The following is a 22,020-nucleotide window of genomic DNA, read 5'->3' as shown; positions in this document are numbered from 1 at the left end:
GGTTCCAGTCTGCTCCAGCTGCTTCTTAGCACTGGCACTGTTTGTCAGTGTGTGCTGTTGACCTTCTGCTTGTCTGCCTATGCAGACATCTGGAATGCATCACCTACACGTTGCAGACTTTCTACAGACACTAGTTGCTTCCTCTGTTCCTGAGAATCGTTAAATCACACCTGAATCTTTCTGTGCAGCTGCTGCCTTCTCTGGTGTCTCAGTCTTCCTACAGGGTCCACACAGCTACGTGACCAACCAATACAAACCACCTTGATGACAAGGTGGGTCTACTAGAATCAGCCAAGCATCCCTTCTGATTAATGACCAGTTTTGAGGAGACAGGCAAGAAAATTAGCGAGAGCTCTGTGAGGCCAGGCGAGTAAGCGGGGGCTCCCCTGGAGTAATGGCAGTGCCTGAGGTAAAAACAGTAATTTTACCTTTAGTTAATAATGTTCAAATACTCAAGGCAGAGGGACTCAGAGCAGAGCATCTCTGGCAGTTCACGCAGGCACCTGCGAGGCTGGTGGGCACTGATCAGTGTCTTGCCCAAAGCCTGACAGCTCCAGCTCCCTGTTCCCTGCCTCACCAGCTTTTTCTTGTGGTCTTAAGTAGAAGCTTGACAGAGGACATGGTGAGGAAAAGTCCCAGACCCTGGAAGGAGAAAGGAGGACAAGGACTGGAATGCTTTATGGAAATAGGCACAAACATCTCCCTTTCAGCAAGTCATGGCACGTCCCAGGGGACTTGAAACTTGTGCTGTGAAATACGTCCACAGAGGATGGCTATGGCCACTGGGCTTCGCGCTTTTCTTGGTCGCCAACAGGTCGTGCCATTTGTATCTGGGTTTGATGTGTACGCAGAATCGTGGCGGGGATGTATGCACAGGTGAGGTTCCCTAAGGGCATGAAAGCCAGCGGACGCGCATCATTCCAGCGTGCGAAGGTGGCTGACGGTGGCGCCTGGGAGGCGTGCAGGGCACAGACCTGGTAACGAACGCTGCGAGGCCAGGCCAGTAACCAGGTCTCCCCTGGATAACGGCAGTGCCTGCGGTAAAAACAGCCATTCTGGAGCTCGAGGCAGCGATGGCGGCTGTAGAACAGCGAAGGCCGCAGCGCGCCGGCACCACTGGCAGCAGGCGGAGACGTGGCCGCCATGTTGGGCCCCGGCCCGGCCCCGGGCCATGCCGGCCCGAGGCGGCCTCCCAGCCTGCTCTGCGGGCGGCCGGGGCCGAGGCGCCCGCCCCGTGACCCGGCCCGTGACCCGGCCCCGCCGCGGCGGCTGGGCCCAGTGCGCACGCGCGGCAGCGGCCGGCACGAGCGGCTCAGTGCGCGCGCGCGGCGGCCCGGAGGTGACGGCGGGGGGCGGGGCGGGCGGCGCGCTCGCGGCTCCTTTGTGCGGGGCGGCGCGGCGCGGCCGGGGCGATGCTGTCGGGGGGGAAGAAGGCCGCGGAGGCGGCGGCGGGCGGCGAGGGCGGGCCTGAGGCGCCGGTGCCGCCGCCCGCCGCCGCGGGGGCCCTGGGCTCCTCTGCCGAGAGCGGCGGGTCTGCGGAGCGCACTCCCCGCAAGAAGGAGCCGCCGCGGGCCTCGCCGCCGGGCGGTCTGTCCGAGCCGCCGGCCGCCGGTGCCGCACCTGCACCCGGCGCCGAAACCACCGGCATCGCCGAGACCCCCGAGGGTCGCAGGACCAGCCGCCGCAAGCGGGCCAAAGTAGGTGGGGTGCGGCGCGGTGCTCGGGCTGCGGCCCGGCCCCGCCGGACCCCTCCGGCCTGGCGCCGCGGCGCAGCGGGGGTCTGGCGGGGGCCGCGGCCTCGGGCGGGACGTGCCTCGGCTGCTGGGCCCGCTCCTGCGGGGCGCGGCCGGCGGGCTAGGGGCGCTCCGGGGCCGGCTCCCGGGGGGCGGGCTGGGCGCTCCCTGCGCGGGGCCGAGCGGGCTCCCCGGCCTGGCCCGGCTTTAGGCGGTGCGGGTGCTGCGCCGGGGAGGCGGGTGCGCGGCAGGCGGGCGTGGGAGAAGCTAATGCAGATCAGGATCTTGTTTTGTCATACCGCACCTTCACAAGGTTGGGGCAGAAACGCACTTTCACGAAGGAGAGCGGCCTGCAACAGGTTTTGGAGCTTTGCAGGGCTGCCTGGTCAGATAGCGAGGAGTAAAGAAGCCCCCAAACCACCCCAGCATTGCGTCTGGGTTCTCGTGATCTTATTTTCGTGATTACTGCGGGTGTACGGATGCGGATTCTCTTGAGGCTTGTGTGCGTGGAATGATGCTGGTGTTGCAAGACTGGTTACAGAGGTGATGCCCACGTTCACTGTGCTGTTTGGCTTCCCCCAGCTACTGTTGGAGAGTTGAGCCAATGCTATGTGAAGGATGAGATTTAGCAATAAATTTAAAAGCTGTAAACAGTGTCTAGTAATTTAGGCCAGTGGTAGGTAACTCTTGTAGGTTATTCTGAACACACAAGAGCATCACCTTTTCTTGTGAAACTTTTCATTGGTAACCTTGTTGCAGAAGACTGATCTTGGTTGTGCGCAGAGCTGGCTGTGTTTGACAGGGAAGGTGAAGTTACTTTTAGGTGCTCTGTCTGTTGTACTGTGGCATTGAATGTCTTGCTTTTCAGAGCTCTTCTGTGATGTGGTAGCTGGACTGGCTCTTTGCATGGAGGAGCTGTTGGATGGTTCAGCCTGGTGCATTTTTTAAACTGAAAGAGGGTAGACGTAGATCAGACATAAGGAAGAAATTTTTTGCTATGAGGATGGTGAGACATTGCAACAGGTTGTCCAGAGAAGTTGTGGATACCCCGTCACTGGAAGCGTTCAAGGCCACGGTGGATGGGACTTGGAGCAACCTGATCTACTGAATGATGTCTCTGTCCGTGGGTTGGACCAGGTGATGTTTAAAGGCCCCTTCCAACCCAACCCATTCTGTGATCTTCAGAGGCAGTATATCTAGGTTTTTCTTGGTTTATAGTGGTCTGTTAACAAGTATGAGTTGGTATACTATCTGTGGGTTGTGTTGCGATGGTGTTTCTCTGCATTGACCATACCCATTTGCTAAGGATGTTAATCTCTTTTTAGCACGGTATATCCCCATGGTAGCTTCAGGCTAGCACAGGGTCACCTTAACTGTGAATGTTTGTGGTGTGAGCTCAGTTGGGGAGTGTGCAGGTTAAAAATAAACCTAGGTAAAAGCTCAGGGGGTTTTTGACTTGATCGTTTTCTGAAGTTGTGTGAGTTCAAGGAGGATGGGAGACTTTAGAGGGCCTTAGGGCAGAACTAGTTTGTGTTGGTTTCAAATACCTGTGACACTGCGCTTACAGCGCTCTGGGATCATTGTAACTTGCTTCAGAGAGGGAGTTCAAAAAAGATGCTGGTGGTGCAACATTTGCTCAACAGCATGAAAAACTGAATGTGCTTGACAGGATGGAATGTAAACTTTGAAAAGGTAGCAGATGATGGAGTGTGTTGGTGGTTTACTGAATTTAGGCTTTCCTGTGCTTCCAAGTGCTGCTTTGAATCGTGCCCATTATTGCCCTTTCTTAATGACTGAACTTGAACTGTGAAAGATTTGTTATTCTTTTGATGAGAAATGCAGAGTTCTTTTTGTCATCTTACAGTAGAAGCTGAACTGTAGGATGTTGGAGGGTCACTAGCTGCTTTCTTTTTTTGTCCCGTGGCTGCATATTGTGAAAAGTGCTTTTTTCCTTTCCAGTAGGTGGGGAAATTCAACAGCAATATACAAAGCTTTCTTACTTTGGAAAAAAGCTTGGTTTATTAAACAGTATGAGATACATCCCTTCTAGGTTATTTCTTGGGGTTTTCTGTGTTCCTTTAAGTTGGAGCGAGTCTTTTTAGCCAGTAATATTATTTATTTATGCTGGGGAATAGAACAAAAAATATGGCAATAATTTTTCATTATTTTTTGGAGTCTTGTGTTGAGCCACTAGTGTGATAACCCAGGAGAGGAGGCAAATGTGATCGTCTGTACCAGGGCAAGATTTCCAGTAAACAGAAGACTGACTATCTGTGCAAGATAAGTCTCTGTACATAGATGAGGTTTTTTTTCAGGAAATCTCGTGTACAGTTTTGGTCACCCACATTTGACTGGAATTCAGGTTGGAATATATGGGTTGTACACAGAGGCAATTTGTTATCCCTCACTTCAACAGGGAGGTGAAGGAAGGGAAGAAAAGTAGAAAGGTTGAACGATCATATAGCAAATACACATAAACTGGGCTCAATATGACTGGAAAGCTCCTACTATCCATCAGTTAGGTACTGAAAACAATTATTTTTTTTAGTGGAGGTAAAAACATGGCACTTGTTAAGCTGTTGAAGGTTTTATAATCTGGTGAGACTGTAGTAAGACTGAGTAAGGTAACTCAGGCCTTTTGTTTGAGCTGTAAGTAATTCTGTGCTTGCAATGTTCATTTTAGTAGTGAGACTTAAAAGAGTCTTCAGTGTGTTTATCCTCTATTGTGTTTTTTACAGGTGGAGTATAGAGAGATGGATGAGAGTCTTGCAAACCTGTCAGAAGATGAGTATTACTCTGAAGAAGAAAGAAATGCTAAAGCTGAGAAAGAGAAAAAATTGCCACCACCACCTCCACCGGCTCCTGCAGAAGAAGAGAATGAAAGCGAGCCAGAAGAGCCATCTGGTGAGTAGAGAGAGACCTTCTCCTCAGACACTACTTACCTGTTCTATTGCCAGAAATTAAGCCGGGTCAAGTGCAGCATCATGGATCCCGTGTCTGGTTTTGATCTGGTTTTGAATGATTGTTCTACAGTGTTTTCTTTGCTGGCCCCATATGTGGAAGGAGGGGAAAACTTGAGAAAAGCAGCCTGATAAAGGTGGGAATATGCAGGATCTAATTCTAAACTAAATCAGACCTCTCATACTAGATGCTTACAATCCTTACTGACTTGTCTTTGGAAGCTTATTGACCAGAATAGCCTCTTTGGCACTTTGCTGCCACACCTGCTCATGTACCAACAGTCACTTATTCCTCTGAGAGAGCAGAGCTTAGACTTACTGGGGGAGGTTCTGTGCAGGAGAACAGATTTAATCTACAGTGATTCCTGTGGCTTTAAACTATAGCTCTAATCAAGTTCTGGTTGGATACTGTACGCTTAAATTTTAGTGCTTTCCTCATTCATTACCTTTGACAGAGTCGTAAAGCTTCACTTTACATTGGAAAGTTTTTTTTTATCGGTCTTTTCAGGAAGCATCTTTTGAAATGTATGGTATTAGCAGTACCCTGTCCATTCTTTACCTCTGTTGTGTTTACAGCTACCACCGTTAGTTAGGTCTGGTGTTGATCTATCACTTTACTATCTACAAAATCATGCTTTTGCAAAGTTCAGCTGTTGGAGAGATTTCATGAGATGGTGTGTGTGCTAGTTGATTTTAGGCAATAGCTGAAATCTAGTAGTAGGTAAACTTCGGCTGCTTCATGACTGATATGAATAACCACTGGTCTTCAGTTCTTCTCTTAATTGGCTTCTTTTTGGCTGGCAGGTTTGAGATGTCAGTTTGTGCATACTTATCTTCAGTTTCAGAAAATATATTAAAAGCCACAGTTGTGTTTTATCTCTTAGGACTTGCCCCTGTAATCTCTTTTCAGTTGTGGCTGTTGGCTCCTGGCTTGATGCAGGAATGCTATAGCTCATCTGTTTGACTGAAGTACTTGCAATGATAAAAATCTTCCCTACCCCTAGTTAAATGGAATTTTAATAGGTGTAATGAAGCAAGTATCTTATGTTTGACTGTTGAATTAGCTTAGACTTAGGGTTTAATCCTTGAGACCTAATAGTAACACACTTCTGATATTTCTCAGATGCCATTTTGCGCCTCTGAGAATGATTATTGAAATCAGTTTGAGGCATAATCAGTGAATTAGTGTTTTATCCCATGAAGGAATAAACATGGAAGATAGGCAGTGATAGACTCATGCTGTCCTATACACACAACAGTCTGTTAAGCAGTTGTTTTGCAAGCACTATATTTAGTAGTCTAAATATAACCAATTTTAAAACAAGCTCTATTCAGCTGCCTGGAAATAAGTCGATTTCAGGTTGTCATATCCTTTCTTCATTCCTAGAAATCCTGTGATATGTATGAAGCAGTGATGTAGGAAGACAACAGATTTTCAGTTGTCATTCTATAGCTAGTCTTGAAACTGTATACGTTGGTGGATCTCCCTATCTTTATTAATGCAAGCATCGAGAGCGTCAGGTCATCTTATGCTGTTGAGCCATCATATGGCTGTTGAGGTGCATTGAAACTTCTAATCTAAATAGCCATTAGCAGTAAGAGGCATGGAGTCTGCTGTATATAGAAGCAGTGTTTATAACTGAGGTCTTCTCTCTTTGTCACTCCTTTGAAGCGAAAATACAAGTGTTCAGTAAGAAATATTAAGTAGGACAGTAATATTAGAGCAGGATTAGTATTGAAAATTTAACAATATCCAAAAAGTTAGCTGTGTATTAATGTTAATTTATTCTCACTGCAGACCTTAATAATTTCCTTTGTGTGTTTAAAGCCTGGAATCACATAGGTAATGCAGCAGATGTATAAAGCTGTCACGTTATAGATTATGACCTTTTGTGTTGAAAAGACTTAAAAATGTAATAGTGACAGTAGCTGGTATTTCATTAGTCCATCCTCACAGACAGTTTACAGTAGGAGGAGGTTACTAAGTATCACACTTTAGGTGACAGTGAAATGCTGGTCTTGGTGTGGGTTCTGTGAATGTGTTCAGCTGCGGGGAATTCCAGATGTTTTGGCTATGCAGATGGTTATAGTCTGAATTTGCAAGATTTACTGGATGTTATTGCAGAGCAGTTTTAAAAGGTGTAACAGTATTTCACGATTAAGATAATTTCTTTATAAAGTATCTTCCCTCTTTTTTACTTGGGAAATATTGTCTGATAACAAAAAGCTTTCAAACTCACTTCCAGTGCTGAATGACATTGGTGGTGGTTGCCCATATCCCTTTTGAAATTAAGGACCTTGCTTCTTTTTGTTTTTCTCCTCTAAGGATCTTTTTTCTTTGCCCTCACCAGATTGGATTTTCATTTATATAGCTTCCTGAATGTTTTCCTTACCAGCTTCTGTCTTTTTAGTTTTGTCAGTATTCTTACTTTGTGGTAATCTTATGTTTCTAGCTACTCTTTTCCAAGGAAGTTTGAGACTGAAGATCATCCAGATTAAGGGCAAGTGAACAGTCAAACGTAGTGGTGCTCTGCCTCTGTCTTTCTTCTGGCTTTATCTGTTTTCCTAATTAAATTGAGTACTTGATGGTAATCATGTGCCTACTATTCTTTATTTTAAGACTATTGTTGATTGTATGAAGTGGACTCCTTTTTAAACCTTCTTCCTGGTTGCTGTTCAGCTCATGGTCCATTACTGTGTTACCTTGAGACTTTCGGCAGATTCCGCTGCTGCACATGTTGTGTTCAGCTGCAATAATTTGATGTTAACGTGGATCAGCAGTTTGCTTGCTGCTTTGTTCCTTTGCAGCTGGAACATGACTTTCTTATGGGGGAGGAGAAGCAACCTCTACTAGCAGGGCTTGTTTCCACACTTCAGTACTTAGACTGGGTAGCTTTTAGAATGGTATCCAAGCAAGCAGTAACAGTGATGCTTTTTTTTTGACTTAACGTTGAAAATGGCTTAGCTGTTACTAACAGACGAGGAAAATAGTGATTTCTTTTTGTAAGTAAACCAAGAGCAATTTTATCCCTTGTACTCATTGTGACTGCTGATTCAGGCATAATGAATGCCACAGGCTGATTTCAGCATTTTTTCAATTTCTTGACTTATGGAAGGTTTTTGTAACTTTTCCTGCAAATTTATGGCCTCTGGTGGAGTGTAAATATTAATGTTTGAGTTTTGTTAGTCTCTCCCAGAATGGAAGCAGGTCTTGTAACGTTCCCAGCAAAGTACATGGTGTAGATGAAGTGAGGAGTATTCTCTTGCTGTTTCAGATAGTTAGTTCATAGAATCCCAACTTTGGGTCTTCTGTCTGAGGCCTGTCAGAAGACAATTATTTGTCACAGTCTCTCTTGTAAGTTTCTGAACTTCCCTTTTGGTAGACTGATTATGTAAAAGTACTGACTATTGCTCCTCTACTGTAGCTGAGTGAAAACGTCTTTCTTGTTTCAGTTCCTATTTATCTGTAGATGTGTAATCTTACAGCATTCCAGATGTTAATCCAGGTTATCAAAGTATGAAAACGCTTGGTTTGCTTTCTGTGTCTTGCTTTAGGAGTTAAATTTGTAGTTCAGATGAAATTCTTTTAAGTTAGTGTGTCCCCAGAGAGCCTCAGATAACATTCTGGCAAAGTTGTCCACCCAGTCCTAAACTCTAAAGAGTAGTTGTACATGTGAACACAGCCTCAGGTTAGACCTTACTCTTCCCAGTTTGGAGGTGACACCTTGAGCAGTTGTGCTCTAGGAAGTGACTGTTGAATTTGCTAACTTGACCTCAGCGGTTTGTTCAGTGGGGGTTTGTTTGGACTTTAGAAAACAAACTTTGCTGACTATTGGAGCACTTGGTTTGAAGGAGCCTCGGTGCAGGTGCAGCTGCTGAACAGCGCTCAGCCGTCTTTGAGTTTTCAACGGCGTCCTGCGCTCTGGAGGTGACAAGACTTCAGGCAAACATCTGACTGGAAGAGTAACGCTTAGGAGCTAAACTCAGAGCTAGCACCTCCTGTGAAGATGAGCAGTGTTCGAGGTGACCTGTATTAGCTTTGTTCCTGCAGACACTGCAGCTGTATTCATCTCTGTTCTAGAAATGCCCTGCTCCTGGTTGTTGTAGGCCTGTCAAGGCTGCTGTTTAGGACTTAAATGCGGGCTAAGGTAATTTTGAGACTTCCTCGGATCTTTCAAATGAGTGTTTTGCCTTTCCTCGTGTTTTCAGCCCTGGATACATTGGAAGACTGATGTCTTTCGGTGCTGGGTATTGATCACATCACTGATCAGTGGTATTCATGTGTACTTGGCTTTGAACGTGGACATAGTTAGAATGCTGTTGGTGTGTCAAGGGTACTGAAGCCAAAATAAGTGGTCTGAGCCTTTCAAAAAATAGTTCCATCATCAAGTGTCAAGGAAGGGTTTATGGGGGGGGGCGGGGAAAAGCAAGGCTCTCTTGAAAGAGGCTTTTCGGAGTGGTTCAGACTATCCCCTTGCACATGGAGAGACTTGGGAATACCAAGGGCGAGATTATCAAATTCTTATGGTTTGAGATCCATAGAATCTGATGCTATCCATCCACCAGATCTTGGCAGTAAGAAATGTAATCCTATTATTCAAATCCTAGCCATTAAGTTGATCATACGTATTTAGCCACCAGGAATGCTACATATTGTGTACTTCTTTATTTCCCATAAAGTCTGATATAAAGCGTTCCAGTAACATGGATAATTCTTTAGAAGACCACAGAGTTCGATGCCCTGAATCTAGGTTCCAGAAGATGGGATTCTCAGAAAATGGGTTTAGTTAGTTGGTGAAATTTAATACCTAAAACGCCAACTGCCGGGCCTTTATGTCCAGTATGGTTTAACTTATGGAGTAAGGTCCCTCAGTTCTCCTCTTTCCTTCCACAGGGCAAGCAGGAGGACTTCAAGACGACAATTCTGGAGGGTATGGAGACGGCCAAGCATCAGGTGAGGGTGGCATTTGATGCTTGCCACTTAGTAGCAAGAGCCGCCAAGTTAGGGATTGATGCTTGCAAGTGCGCATGGGTGTGGTTGTCCAGAATTTAGCAGGAGATGCAGGAGCTGTTTACCCACCTGTTAAAAAAGTGAGGGGTATTTTCAGATTTCAGTTGAGGTCTGTACCAACTGTGGAAAAGGACACTAACCTATGTTGAAATGCCTCAGGCCGATCTCTCATCCCTCCACTCCTCTCCAGGTTGAGAGGAGTCCAAACCTGCAAAAAGACATTTCTTACCTAGCCAGTTTCTACAACGTAGAATGATGCAGAAAGCCCTGGGCTTCAGCACAGTAGAGCTTTTTTCTAATCTGCTGAAGAAACAGCGTGGAGTACCTTTTTGCTCCTTTGTTTTTTTCTTTCGAAAGGGTGTCTGTCTGAGCTGGGTGCCGGCGCTTAGCCCAGGAGATTTACCTGTTGGGGGGATTCATAGTCTGCTTCTCAGTGGACTGGATTGTGAATTGCATTTGACATTTGACCTAAGTACTGATGCTAGCAGTATACATTTATTGCTTAATTCGCAGAACTGGTGTCTTTACTCTTAAGTACTTAGAGTGCTACTGAAAATCTTCCTCCAACCCTGCCACTTTTGCTCTCGCTTGAGGATTGAGGGTTAGGGTTTTAAGCAAAGGAGCTGAAGGCTCCAAAACCTATTCTGTACCTCCAAGTTGCTCTTTTTGGAGCAAATATAACTTCAAGATATTCATCTGAGAGTACATCCTTGCTGTTCTAAGCAAAGGAGCCTAGTTATGTTTTGGATCTTGCCACTTGCAGAGAATTTCTGATTATTATAGATTACGGGCTTAATGATGCATTGCCGATTTCATTTTTAGGCAGGCATTGGCTCTTTGGAAATTCTGCATATTTTGGTTTTTATATATATGCTGAGGGTATGTTTTAACAGTTGTTAAAGTTCAGCAGTTCAGCAGCCGAAAAGCTTACCTTCAGAGTGTTCTTCATCTGCACATGTTTCAGTAAGTCTTTAAATGAGCAGCATCCCTTAAAATTTCTTCACTAGGGAAGACAATCGAAACTTCAACACATTAGTTGCTAATGCTGAATGTCAGGAAGTGGCAAGTGTGTGTGCGAATGTGTGTGAAGAGGAGATGAGAACCTGGTCCAGGCAGACCCATTCCTGCAGTCACGGAAGAGCTGCCTGCCCCAAGGAAAGCAGGTGTAGTTCTGAACCGGTGCTCCCTTTAAAGTGTTGCTTTTGTGAACCACAAGCAGTAAGGGTGTGGGGTCGGTTGGATTTAATCAGCCTGAACATGACTTAACCTTGAGTTGTGTAGTTGCAGAAGTAAATTCAAGGACGTTTAGTTCTTATAGGATCTTCTGTTGGTTGGGCCAAATACAATGAGATCTTCGCTAGTAACAGCTAAGCTATTTCTAAATTCTGGTGTTAAATCTTATTATGGTGGGGGGGTTGTGTGTTGGGGTTTTTCTTTTTCTTTTTTTTTTTTTTTTTTTTTTTTTTTTTGTCTTTTCTAAATACTGGTGCTAATCCGGAGCTATTCCGACATTTTGATTTTCAAGGGGTGGTATTGCCATAGAAGACATGTGGTGGTGCAAAAAAAACCAACCACCAAAAAACCCCACCTTGGAGTTCTTTCCAAGGCTGTTAGGAGCGCCAGTTTCTCAGGGTTCTCAATTTGAAGAAATAAATCAGAAAGCTTTTCAAGAAACTGGTGGATTGCCTTAAATCCAAGTCTGAGAGTTTCCTGGTAGTTGATCACTGCGTGACAGTTAATGCTTTTTAGCAGATACCTGGAGAAGGCACACACATTTTAGTACAAGCCTGTAAGATGGAGTGAGGCTCAGCGTTTCAAGTCTTTAACTGGCCATTCTCCGAAAATTGTGCTACTGAGTGAGCTTTTTGCTAACGCTTGATGATCTAGAACCTTAATTAAAATTTGTTAACATGAATGAAGTATCAGAGATTTGGTAACTTTGGTTTGATTTACAGGCACAGTTTTATGGAGTTCGTAGCTTAGCATATGTACGTGTTCACACAGTTGGTCCGATTTTAGACCGAAGGACAACAAAAGGGCTGGGGGATGTTTATTGCTGGAGAAGCTGAACTTCTCGCATAGCTAAATATTAGTGTCAAGAAGTGGTGTGGGTGTGTCAGCTTTTCCTGTTGTTAATTTTATTTTACTTTCTTGCAGTGTTCTGTAGCCTCTATTTTTCTCTTGTAAAATTCCTGTAAATTATTATAGACAGTTTTCTTTACCTTGAGTCATCACACAGTTAGATCTTCTAATCTTTGCTTGTGAATGAATTTTTTTAGCTTCACAACCATTTCCGTGCTTAAATTTTTTTTCTTCACCTTTGGGTTGTAAAAATGCTTGAAAATAAAAGGTGTGTGTGGTTGCACCAGAACTGAAAGAAGATAATTCCTTTCCTCAGTACAGCGACGTGTACCTCTCTCTGCACATGAACTTCAAACTTTCAGTTGTCTTTGTTAGTGTTACACACAGCAAGCTTATGTTATCTTTGATATTTATTATAATCTTTTGAACAATTCCAGTTTCAGCATCATCGGATCTTATTCTTACTGCATTACCTGTAATTTTTGTTTTCCCCTTGGGGATATGTTGGCTTGTATCTTTCCAGATAGAACGTCCTCTCCTGTCTGTCCTGATCTTAAGTCACTTTCTAGGACGTACAAGATTTATATTGTTCTTGCTGTATTTCCCATCTCAGTATTTCATTTTGCTCACTGTGCTTGCAAGATTTGCTTTCTGCACTCGTGCTGTAGCACTTTATGTAGCTGTGTCTTGATTTGTTGCTTTGTTTATAGGCTAACATTCAAATGAGATTGAGGAATGTAGAGTGCATTATTACATAGTATTAGAGTACTGTATTATTACTCCATTGCTAGTGTTTGGGTTGATAGAAATACAGGTGCCTTTATGAATTAAGTCTTTCCATAAAGAAAATGTTTCATGTATATGTTCAATGTTAGTCTTTTACATGTGGAGCATTTAAAAGGAGAAGTCAGAAATCTGTAGTTGTTGATTGTAGGCAGCACTTGAGGAGGAGGCACAGGAAGAGCACACGTAGGATTGTATTTCATTTCACTGCCTGTTGTGAATGTATAAAATATGCAAAAGGAGAGGTGAAGACGGTTTCCTCTAGCTTGAATTCAGTGCAGATGAAACCTTGAAAAGCAGGTGAGAGGGGACTGTAGGCATTGTGCTTGTATCTTAAAGATCTTTTGGCTTTGAATGGGTTCAGAAACGTTTTTCATATTGTGGTAGAAACTGGAAACCATACAAATGGAGGACAGCATCTAAAGCAGTTATGTTTTATTGATATTATATACTTTCTTTATGAAATAATATATATTATATTGATATGTGCCTCTGCTCCCCTTATTCTTCAGGGTTGTTCTGTTTTGTTTTCCCTCTGTAGTATAGCTTTTTCATTAACCCTAGATGATACCTGTAATGCAAAGAACTGTTGACTTGGGAACCTCCATGTCTTGCAGAAGTAGGTAAAAGGACTAAAAGTATGATACAAAATTGGCCACTATATCACCTCATGGCTAGGTGCACTGGCTAGGAAGGGTAGTATAAAAATACTTACTTGGCAGTTCCTTTTGCAGTGCCTGTAGACAACTTGTCTTTTTATTGTAGGTGTGGAGGGTGCCGCTTTCCAGAGTAGACTTCCCCATGACCGTATGACATCTCAAGAAGCTGCCTGCTTCCCTGATATAATCAGTGGGCCACAGCAGACTCAGAAGGTGTTTCTGTACATCAGGAACCGCACCGTAAGTTTACTGTGAAAGTATTGATCAAAAAAGGGTAGGATGTTTGTGTATGTTATAAAGACTTCTTGGCAGTTCTCATGTCGTAACACTTGGAAGGTTTGTTGGTTTTGAGGTGGTGGGGTTTCATTTCTGGCATCCTGTCATACTCTTCAAGTTGCTAGGGAAGGCGTTACCCAGTTCTTGATTGATGCAATGCTGTGAGGCAGCACGACGAATCTGTAGTATATTTACAATATCCAAAACAGTCTTACTAACCATCAAAACGACATGATTCAGCTAATACAGCTTTTAAAAAGGAAACAAACAGAAAGCTGCTGCAAATGCTCTATTACTTAATCTCAGCTTAAAGAAGTCTCTGTGGAATACTTAAAAGTAATAATCAAATACATTGTTGCTTAGAATACGGCAAACCTCTCAGCTTTTTGTGGGGTTTTTTCACTTTGCATAGCACACAGTTGCTGTAATATTGAGACATCAAGCCAGTCATGTGGCTTATTCTGAGAACCAAACAGTTACTTTGCCAGCTTTGATTTCGTAAAAGAAATCGTAATAGTAAAGAAATGAAACTCTGCTTCTGAATGTTTGTAGCATTTCTTCCCAATTCAAAACTTCCTTACAACTTAAAATACAGAAAGAGGGGGCAATATTCAAATAATTCACTGGGGAGTTGATTCACTTGAGTTCAGGCAAGCATGCCTGAAGTTTAAACCTTAATAAAACTTAAACAGTAGTGGCTTTTGCAGATGATGCTTTTAAATTGTGACAGTGCTTTTAGGTTCGTTGGCACACAAACACAGTTCAGGGCTTTTACCTGTACTTAAAAAAGAGTGTTTTAGAAAACTTAAGTCATGTTAGAAAAATTAACAGTATGAAAGCAAGAAATATTTCCGAAATTGCTTTGTTACCGTAGTTAAAAGATAAAACACCTTATGTATCATTCAGTTTTTTTCACAGACTTAAGACAATCAAAGGGCATCACAGTGTGTAACTATGGTAGCACCCAATGCTTAATAACTTAAAGAAGTTATTTGAAATTTATGCATGGTGGACATCTTTGTGCTAAGAGTGTGATTTTTTTAGCTTTTCCTCTGAAATCTCCCTCCAATTAAACCTAAGTTGTAACTTTTGGGAGTCATGAGATGCATAAAAACAGACCAAGTCAAGCCAGAAGGTTTGAACAACATTTTGCTCAAAATAATGGTGAGTAATCCTTTTACAAACACATTAGAAGCAGAAAAGCCTTCCACTGAAACTAGTAGCGGACTGGGATTTAAAGGAATGCTTGGAAAGGGTTAGCACTAGCAAAGCTGCATTGCTGGTCTTTGATCCTTATTCACTATGGAGGAACTTAGAGCTCAGTTCCTGAGCAGGAGCCCCTTTCCAAGGGAGCTGTGAGGGGATCTTCTCCGGTTGGGATACCAGAGGTTGTAAAACGGCAGATGGAGCAGATGGTGATATAAACCCCAGTGCTCAGCAGAGCTCAGGAAGAGCTGTGAACTGCAGTGTGCGGTACCAAGGGATTTGAAAATACTGACGAGGACAAAACCACCCAGAGTTCCCGGAGGTTAGAGGGGTTAGGCGAGTAAGTCTGGTATTTCCAGTTTGCCTGGTAACAAATGGAATCAAGAATTGAATGAATGACCTTGTAAGTAAAAACTTATTTTGGAAGGCTCACAGTAGCTTTCATCTCAGTCCATCCAGGTTCTTCTAAAGGACTCATGACAAAGTGAACAAAGGAGATCGGCTTCATGTGATCTATGTGAATCACCCCCACCCCAAAACAAAAACCAACCAAACAACAAACCCAAACAAACAAACAACCCAAAGCAGTAAAAGCTCTTGGTAAATTACTGTTGGTTAAAGCAGATAATAAAAATTTACAAAGCAGATTCTGTAGGATAAATAATCTGTTGTGATATTGCAGGGCAGTTGTGGTTTGAAGCCTTTAAAATCTTCTGAGGCCTTCACTGTTCTTTGTATTCATGGAGGGTCTAAAAATCAGAATTTGTAAAGAAATGGTCATTTTCTGCACATATAAAGTTATTTTGGGTAGTAAAATGAGAACTACAAAAGATAAAGACTTACGAGTAACTGGGCGACAACATAGCAGATAAAATGAATTTTAAATAAAAGTAAACTAATGTGAATAATGGAAGTAATTTTTATATATATATATATACACACACACATAGAGATTTATATATAAAAATACAGATTGTGGGCTTTTCACTCTTCCAACCGAGAATGAAATCTTAACGTTACAGGACTTAGTACTACAAAATGGTTAGTTTCACACTTGGAAACTATCAGAACATTGTTTGAAATGACTTGGAAAATGAGTAGAAGAAAGTACTGTGCTAAAGATGAAATTCGCCTCAACTGGCTTCCCAAATTATATGGAAATTCCTCCATAATCTTGCCTATTCGTTGTACTTGTATGATTTCTACCTTGGTATCTGTGAGGAGCTGTGAAGTTTGGTAGTGCAATTGTAGAGAAATACCCAAATAAATGACTAATTCTGGAATGTAAAATGGTGTGGAGATGCTCTGTATGACCTAGATCTAGGCATTGAACAGTAAAATGTTATTTATTAACTGTTGCTGTCCGTGCCATGAAGTAGGAGTTCTGTTGGGAAAACAGCTGTGAATCTATTCTATGCCGCCTTTTTTTTTTCTAGCATGAAGTGACATAATTAATATTTCACAGGCAGCTCTTCCTGCTTGGTTTTTGAACTGTAACTGTCCTCTAAATGTTTTTTCTTGTGTATGCATGGCCAGTGTAGTCCATGGTAGTGTCTTACATCAGTGGTGAAAGGTGGATTAGATGATTAAAGGTCTGAGATAAATAAACTTTGTAAGACGACAGGTACTTCTGTAGCTTTTACAAAAGTAATGTGAAATTTGATGCTGAAGAGTCAGCTGCGGGTGGATGTTGTATGTCCATTTAAAATACCACACATATTGCACTTAGCATGCAGGTGGAAGGAAGGCTGTACATACAGGCATTCTGGCACTTCTGTTTTGTAGCTTTTGTTCTTTCAGTGTATGTTTTCTTGTGTCTGTAATTGGGAGATTGCTAACTTGATGCACCTTGAAGAACACTGGAAGGCAAAGTTCAGTGTGGCTTGGATAGCCATGCCAGAGTTTAACTCATGAGAGGGTTTCATCTCCTTAAATGTATTTGGTAACAAAACACACACACACAGATGGAAAACATCTCTTTGGTATTGCTTAATATAATGTGTCTTACTGTTTGTTTAAATACAGCTGCAGCTCTGGTTGGATAACCCAAAGATTCAGTTGACATTTGAGGCAACTATCCAACAATTAGAAGCACCTTACAATAGTAAGTCAAGTCTTTTACTGCCAAAACCATACTTTATGTATCATTGCAATTGTTTTTCAGTCTTAGTTGGGGAAAAGCTACTCGGGATCAAGAGAGGACTTCAGATGCGTCCTTTTGTTCTGTGAGCATTCGCGTACAGAATAGGGATTGCAGTATGCTTATGTTTCAGATTTGTTAGGGTTCATTCGTCTGGTAAAGAAACATATCCCTCGCAGAATTCAAAAAAGCTGGTAAAAAGTGGGTCGTTACAGTACTTCCCTGTGAGTGAATTCTCATGCAGCTTTTAAGGTTCACTATAACTTCATGATAGTTTGCAGCTGTGAGATTTTCTTGAGCGTAAGTTTTCTGGGAGGCATTAAAAAGTTACAGGCAGCTTGAACATGAGGGCTGTGTTGAGAGAAGGCAGCAAAAGAGCAAGGAGATACTGCGTGCAAATGTAGGCCATGCCACCCTTCTCAAAAAAGATCCCAATAAAGTAGAAAAGGATGGAGGAGAGCCATAAAGAGAAAGTAATTAAAGAAGAATATAATGCTGAAATGAACGCAGATACACTGTCAAGTATTGCAGAATAGTTAATTACTGTGGTGATAAAAATGTTGCTGGTGTGTTCTGTATGCTTGTGAATATGTTTTTAGTACATACATGCTGCCGAACGTACAGAATAACTTTAAAACATTACAATTTCTTAGGTGATACGGTGCTTGTTCACAGAGTACACAGCTATCTGGAGCGGCATGGTCTAATCAACTTTGGTATCTACAAAAGAGTGAAGCCCCTTCCAAGTAAGAAACTTGAAAATTGTTTCTAATTAGAGTTTTGTTTTAATGTTCTGTGATTTCTTAGGACAAATTTTTGAGTGTTTTTTTTAGGATTGCCATGCTGAGGGTGGGGGGGAAAGGGCTGGAAAGCCATCTGGCTATAGATGTTCGTGGTATTTATTTTGGCATGGAGAAGCCTTGTGTTAAGTAAATCACTTGGAGAGGGAAAATGTTTGCAAATCTTCTGTAGATAATTTGGTGACTGGCTGTCGCTGTTTAATAAGTTGTCTTTTTCCTCGTTTGAATAACAAAAGACAGAAAAAGAATACCATACTGCTTCTGTTCCATGCTTTTGTGATGCTTGAATTTTACAAGTGCTGAACTTGTCTGTCCTTTCTAGATTTTATTCTTCTGGGACAGAAAGAAATAAAACTATGGTACTTTGTCCCACAGTAGTAAGAATCAGTTTCTTCAAACAGTTGTCCTTCAGAAGTATTTTTCTTCCTGTTTTCTTCCTTGTCACAGATGCGCTGCTGTTTTGTATTTTTCTTGTACCTGTCTCACTGAGAGAAATGGCAAAGTGTTTTACTGTTGCCATATTATGCACATAATTACTCCAGATTTATTTTGGTGGTATTTGTTTTGTTAAAGTTTTTTCTGTCAGAACAACTGATAAGAAAGCTGTATTTTATTCTTGGTATCTCTTAAATGCAACTTTAGCATGACTGCTTGCAATGTGCTAATGCGTAGATGGAGCCTGTAGCTTATTTTTCCCTTTCTTTAGCCAAGAAGACCGGAAAGGTGATCATTATCGGTTCTGGAGTCTCTGGTTTGGCAGCAGCTCGCCAGTTGCAGAGTTTTGGAATGGATGTCACAGTTCTGGAAGCCAGGGTATGGGTTTCTGTGCTCTTTTACTTCTACGCGGAAGCTTCTCCAGTAACCACATTCAGTACTAGGATGAGGCTGGGTATCCCAGCAGCGTGCCCAGGATGGGTAAGCGTGTGTGTAGTTACAGCCAGCTGGGATGTATTGCTGCGTACGAAACCTGTTCTTACTCGGTGTTCGCCAGTGCTTTCTCAGGGGTGGACAGGTAAAGTCAGGTGCTAGTGCCATATGCTTGCACCGGTAACAGGCTGTAATCTTCTTCCTTTCATTAACTGGAGCTGGTTTTTCACTGGAAAGCAGAATGGAAGTCTGTGTTTCAAGAACTTGCCCATTAAATAGAATCGTTTCGAATTGCTATACAACATCAGGCAGGATATTTTTCTTGCATCTTTTCCATCTACATTAATGCCTTCCTTGTTTATTACTGCCTGCTTCACAGAGGCTTTAAAGTTATACAGAGCTATATTTTGTAGTGCGTGAACTAACTGATTCCAGTAATAGTGTTCTTTTATATTCATTTGTAAGTGGAATTTCCTTCTTTTTAAAGTCAAAGGGTTTTTTAATATAATCTAATCAATAATCAATTGAGAATAGCTCATTTTCTCACATTTAAAATACACATGTTAAATAAATACATATTTAAAATACATTAAATATGTATTTTGATATACATTTGAAATAATGTGTTTTACATTAATTTTATTTATTTACATATTATTCAATATAGATACCATATATGTATTTACATATTTATTTTTTGTGTGATACACATTTAAAATAAATCCATTCACCAGTTAAATTGGAATTTATGTTTTATTTCCTGACTTCAGTTTCCTTTGTATATTTACTTCAGACATTTTTCTAGCACAGATTAAAATAATCTTCTTAAGTTTTTTATTAGAGAAACGTTTCAGGCTCTTAATTTTGAGACCTGATGCTGTTGTTGCTGGGGAGCCAGAGCTGCTGTCTCTGTGCTCCACAGGTTCCATACAACTAGAGCAAAGGAGAGTGCAGCAGACTTAATTGTTCAGTCATTTTTCTCTAGGCTGCTGCATCTGTTCTTGAAAGTCTGTATTTATTTGTATTTTTATTTTTTTAGGCTGTCTGGTGTTTTCTTGCATTATGATTTCAGTGATTCAGGTGATAGTTTCTTTGCAACCACTCATTTTCTGTAACCTTTAGACAGTTTACAATCTTCTGAATTGCTGATTTAATTACTAAAAATAAAACTTTACATTTTTATATGGATTGGTAGCTGTTTGGGATCTTTGCCCAATTGTAATTGATGCTTATCTCCAATATCACCCTGCTAGCTAGACTGAGAATAGGGAAAGGTGTCTTTTCTTTTCCTCGTTACATTTAAAATGGTAGGAAAATTTATGTTATCCTTAAGTCCGTAGTGTGGGTCAAGAACCAAAAGCTTTTTTTCCTGCTTCGAAGTTGGGCAGTTGATTTGTAGTTATCTTCTTGATTGATAGCTGGCTTTTCTGTGGAGAATAGATATAAATAATGGGTTGATGGTTTTTCTAACCCTAAAATTTAGTTTTCTCAAGCATGGCTGTGTCATTTCCTATGTATCTATTGGATTTTGTGGTAGGAAGTGGAAGGGATTTAGTATGTAACAATCTATCCAGGGACAATGAAGGATTCGTTTTAAAATTGTAGTAAATCCTACTGTAGATACAGTTAAATGTGTCCAAATTAGGTCAGGCATCTTTTTCTTTCCTTTTTTATTTTTAAAAAATGCAGCTTAAACATTTTATTCCTTAACTTAGGCAAATTAGTTGAGATCAGGTGTTCCTTTGCTGAGGTTCTTAAGTGAGTTATATTGCTGAATGTTAAGGGAGTTTAATATATTGTGCTTTTAAAAGGACCGAGTAGGAGGAAGAGTTGCTACCTTTCGCAAAGGGAACTACGTGGCTGATCTAGGAGCAATGGTGGTAACTGGACTTGGTGAGTTTTTCCAAATAAAAAGCAGCGGGGAAGAAAATTGTGGGACAAATGTTACAAATCTGAAACCCGATGCTGTTTCCTTTCATGACCAAAATAATTGTATATTTTTAACTGTTAAAAAATAACACGTTCTAGTTCAGCCTCTTTGGCTGAATCTTCTGAACAGATGGCAGCCCGCACTAAAAGCTGGGAGTTTTGTTGGTGCCTGAGCTCTCGTTGGTCACTGAAGTCACACAGGCGTCTTGTCATACCATCAGACTGTTGTAGATCCATTCTTCTTTGCTTGTGCTGGGTGGAATTCTTTGGTCTTTCCTTGGCATGCTGTCCTTTCGTGTGTCTGTTCCTTTGCCCGGTTCCTTTAAGGTGGTATCTGAACCGGGTTCACCACACTTGCTGAGCAAGCATTTCTAAAGCTGCTTTACCCAGCTGCCAGTGGCTTCCCAGCTCAGGTCTGTGAACTCAGTTTCTTGGTAACTCTTGTAGTTGTTCCCTTGGATCTTCCAAAGTACAACCTGAAATTGAACATGGAGCAGTAGGAATGTAGTGAGGGGATTAGATTACTAGCTAAGAGCAAGGTAAACAAGAGCAAATAAATAGCAAAGTTATGGGATGGGAGAGACCCCAAAGAGATGGAATATGTTTTTTCATTTACGTGGGGAAAAAAGGGAGAAAGGGGAATGAAGTGCAGAGCCAAAGATAAAGCTAAAGTCAGGATTTAAACCCCAAAAGTCCTTTCTCTAAGTGATTTCAAAAATAGTTGTAAAAAGAATGGCAAACAAGCCATGTTTCTTCCTCTTTAATGCTGGTTTATGGGATGGCATCAGTTACTGATACTGATTACTCTGTTAAGAAGATGGGCACGTATTCAGTGTGGAATACTCCTCAGTAATGCAGTGAAATAATAAAATATTAGAAAACCTAACTGAGTTTTACTGACTGCCAAAACTTGGTGTTTGTCTTACGGTTAGTCTCTATTAAATTGCATCCAGAAACTGTTTCCAGACAAAGCATATTGAAGTTGCACAGTCCTGGTAAAACAGATTTAAGGTTGCCTAGTGAAAGACTGTAATAAAAAAAAAGATGAATTACGTTTATACCTAATTCATCACGGGTATTTCCTTCCCAAAAGAATCTACCCTTTGTGTTGAGTGAGGCAGTATGTGCTATGGAGACAGAAAGATTCCTGCAGTGAAGGAGATGGTTTGAGGGGCACCCTTCATATCTCTGGATCTGGAAGAGATGTGAGGAGGGAAGACTACTGAAGGGGTTGAGCTTGTCTTTCAGCAAAGTGAAAGACTGAAATTATGGGATCTTTTCTAGTTTTGTTAGTAAACTGTGGAAGAACTAAAATTTTTAGTAGGTTATTTAACTTGAAACATGAACTTACTTAGACCTGCTTCAGAACTCTGTTCTGCTTGTTCAGTCATCTCTTTAAAGACAGGAAGGTGGCTGAACTCCCCCTGCTATTCTGAGCTAAGACTCTGGGTTTGATTCGATTTCAGAATCAAGAACATGGGGAATCTAGATCTGAAAAACTTTTCCCAAAGTTAATTTTGTGGAGGAAGCCCATGTTGCCTCTAGTCTATGCCATTTCCCATTTGTGTCCGTTC

General features: G+C 41.9%; 1 protein-coding gene across 2 annotated transcripts in view; it reads left to right on the top strand.

Annotated features, from left to right (window-relative positions):
• Positions 1-1,408: 1,408 nt before the first annotated feature.
• Positions 1,409-22,020, top strand: part of KDM1A (lysine demethylase 1A) — a 38,700-nt gene continuing 18,088 nt past the window's right edge. Inside the window, exons 1-8 of one of the 2 annotated variants that reach the window (XM_040585342.1) lie at positions 1,409-1,697; positions 4,472-4,637; positions 9,588-9,647; positions 13,335-13,468; positions 16,736-16,814; positions 17,504-17,596; positions 18,357-18,463; positions 20,329-20,410. In XM_040585342.1, the coding sequence (XP_040441276.1) occupies positions 1,413-1,697; positions 4,472-4,637; positions 9,588-9,647; positions 13,335-13,468; positions 16,736-16,814; positions 17,504-17,596; positions 18,357-18,463; positions 20,329-20,410 (1,006 nt within the window). In that variant the 5' untranslated portion in view covers positions 1,409-1,412. The remainder of the gene's footprint in view (positions 1,698-4,471; positions 4,638-9,587; positions 9,648-13,334; positions 13,469-16,735; positions 16,815-17,503; positions 17,597-18,356; positions 18,464-20,328; positions 20,411-22,020) is intronic. The other variant, XM_040585343.1, reaches the window with a different exon arrangement.

This window comes from Falco naumanni, chromosome 3 (genome assembly GCF_017639655.2).
Source record: "Falco naumanni isolate bFalNau1 chromosome 3, bFalNau1.pat, whole genome shotgun sequence".
NCBI classification, from domain to species: Eukaryota; Metazoa; Chordata; class Aves; order Falconiformes; family Falconidae; genus Falco; species Falco naumanni.
This window is presented reverse-complemented; position numbering and strand designations above follow the sequence as displayed.